The following is a 1,911-nucleotide window of genomic DNA, read 5'->3' on the forward strand; positions in this document are numbered from 1 at the left end:
ACTATGAATTTTCTCTGAAAATAATAAGTCTTTAATAATATCATTGATTTGCTGTGTAAAGTTAATAGAGATATTTTTTAATACTTTAAATTATATTAAAGTAATAAAAAATATGTTTATTAACTTTAAACAGTAAATCAGTTATAAAAATATTTTTTTAAAAATTTCCCCTCTTTTAAGCCCCGCCCCTCCAATTCCCCTCAATTTAGCTAGTACTGCCAGGCTGCACCAGGTGGCGTCTGTTTCCATTTTTTAACATGAAGTTAGCATTTCTTTAATGTACCTATTCTCTGAGAAAAATAAAATGACTCAACATTACCATAGAGTTATAGATAAGATCATCTACTGACAGGCCGGATAATCCTAGTAACTTAGGCTTAATTAAAAAAAAGAAGATATTCCTTTTGCTCCTAACTGTGCTCCTAACTTCATGTAGCATCAAGTCAAATGTCAAATTTAGTGTAAATATCTGAATATCTCTCAATCAAGATCTGAATAAAAGAAATTAAAAAAAATAATTTTAATAACAAAAAATGGCTTCTGCAATGGACGTAGACGTTGACGAAGTAGAAATGCCAACATCGAGCAGCTCTAAAGGCGACCGAAAACGCTTCGAAGTTAAAAAGGTAACTCTATAACCTCAAAATGACAAATCAAAATTTCCTTTTCTTTTAATATTTCAGTGGAATGCTGTCGCTTTATGGGCTTGGGGTAAGTACAATTCCGTAGAACAGGATAAGCATTTTATAAATTTCTAATTTCGTAGATATTGTCGTTGATAATTGTGCTATTTGTCGCAATCATATTATGGATTTGTGCATCGAATGCCAAGCAAATCAAGCTTCTGCAACTAGTGAGGAATGTACAGTTGCTTGGGGAGTATGCAACGTAATTTTAACTGAATATGTTATACCGTATGATCGAAAAAAAAGACCGGGACCCCGTTGGCTTAGAAATGATGATCAATGACATTCCTCATATAATTTTACATATAAAATTAGAGCGATTTTCAATTCATTGCCATCGCTGACACCGTTTGTTTTTCGATCATATTAGGTATATAATTGATATTAATTTTTAATGAATTTTTCTAGCATGCTTTCCATTTTCATTGCATCTCAAGATGGTTAAAAACAAGACAAGTGTGTCCTTTGGACAACAGGGAATGGGAATTCCAAAAGTAAGTTTTTTGTGACATTAATTATTATTGGGTATATTTAATAATTTTTTTTATAGATATGGTCACTAGAAGATGGGATATTTTTTGGTTAAACTAATTTATAATTACCGGTTTCATATTATGGTTGGTTATTCATCATTTGTAAAATACTTTTTGGATAATAAATAAATCACAGATTGTGTTTTACAATTTTATTTTTACATTAACTGAATGTCTTTAGTATTTTTTAAATATTTAACAGCAAGTGAACTATGTAACTTGGGGTGTTTATTCTTAAATTATATGTGTTTTATATGGTAGTGTCACTAAAATTTCAAGATTATATTATGAAAATGTTTTATTTTGATTTACTACCTATAATATGAAATTCTTTTGACACTACTTGAAGAGTTTAATATCTTATTAAATAACAGTCTTTTTAAAGGGAAGTTAAGAAAGTTGAGGATAAGGGAAAAGGGGTATGAGGGTATATTACATATATTTCATTCACACAGGATCACAGAATTATATTATATTTATAAGTAAATTTAAAGTGAGTATTCATAACATTAAATGTTCACATTCACTTCTAATTACCGATTGGAAAGCAATTCATAAATTAATGTAGAAATTAAAGATAGAGATAAGATAGAAAAGGGGAGACTAGGTATAGTGTTGGCCCAGTATAGAATTTTATATCACAGCATATTTATACAGAAGCAGTAAGAAGAGTACTTAGTAGGTATAGGTCA

At 29.4% G+C, this 1,911-nt stretch overlaps 1 protein-coding gene across 1 annotated transcript; it reads left to right on the plus strand.

Annotated features, from left to right (window-relative positions):
- The first annotated feature begins 427 nt into the window (after window positions 1–427).
- On the plus strand, window positions 428–1,361 carry LOC115874647 (RING-box protein 1A). Its single transcript, XM_030889858.1, has 5 exons — window positions 428–626; window positions 684–711; window positions 767–888; window positions 1,095–1,180; window positions 1,237–1,361. Exons 1-5 carry the CDS (start codon window positions 534–536, stop codon window positions 1,247–1,249), a joined length of 342 nt encoding a protein of 113 aa, XP_030745718.1. The 5' UTR covers window positions 428–533; the 3' UTR covers window positions 1,250–1,361.
- Window positions 1,362–1,911: the final 550 nt, after the last annotated feature.

The sequence above is a fragment of the Sitophilus oryzae genome, unplaced genomic scaffold (genome assembly GCF_002938485.1).
Source record: "Sitophilus oryzae breed Bouriz unplaced genomic scaffold, Soryzae_2.0 scaffold_1297_pilon_pilon, whole genome shotgun sequence".
Taxonomy (NCBI): Eukaryota; Metazoa; Arthropoda; class Insecta; order Coleoptera; family Curculionidae; genus Sitophilus; species Sitophilus oryzae.

Excerpts from the sequence above, each read along its gene's own strand:
- LOC115874647 (XM_030889858.1), top strand. The coding sequence starts at position 534 with ATGGCTTCTGCAATGGACGTAGACGTTGACGAAGTAGAAATGCCAACA. Across the intron at positions 712-766 it reads TGTCGCTTTATGGGCTTGGG|ATATTGTCGTTGATAATTGT; the intron begins GTAAGTACAATT and ends CTAATTTCGTAG. Across the intron at positions 889-1,094 it reads TTGCTTGGGGAGTATGCAAC|CATGCTTTCCATTTTCATTG; the intron begins GTAATTTTAACT and ends GAATTTTTCTAG.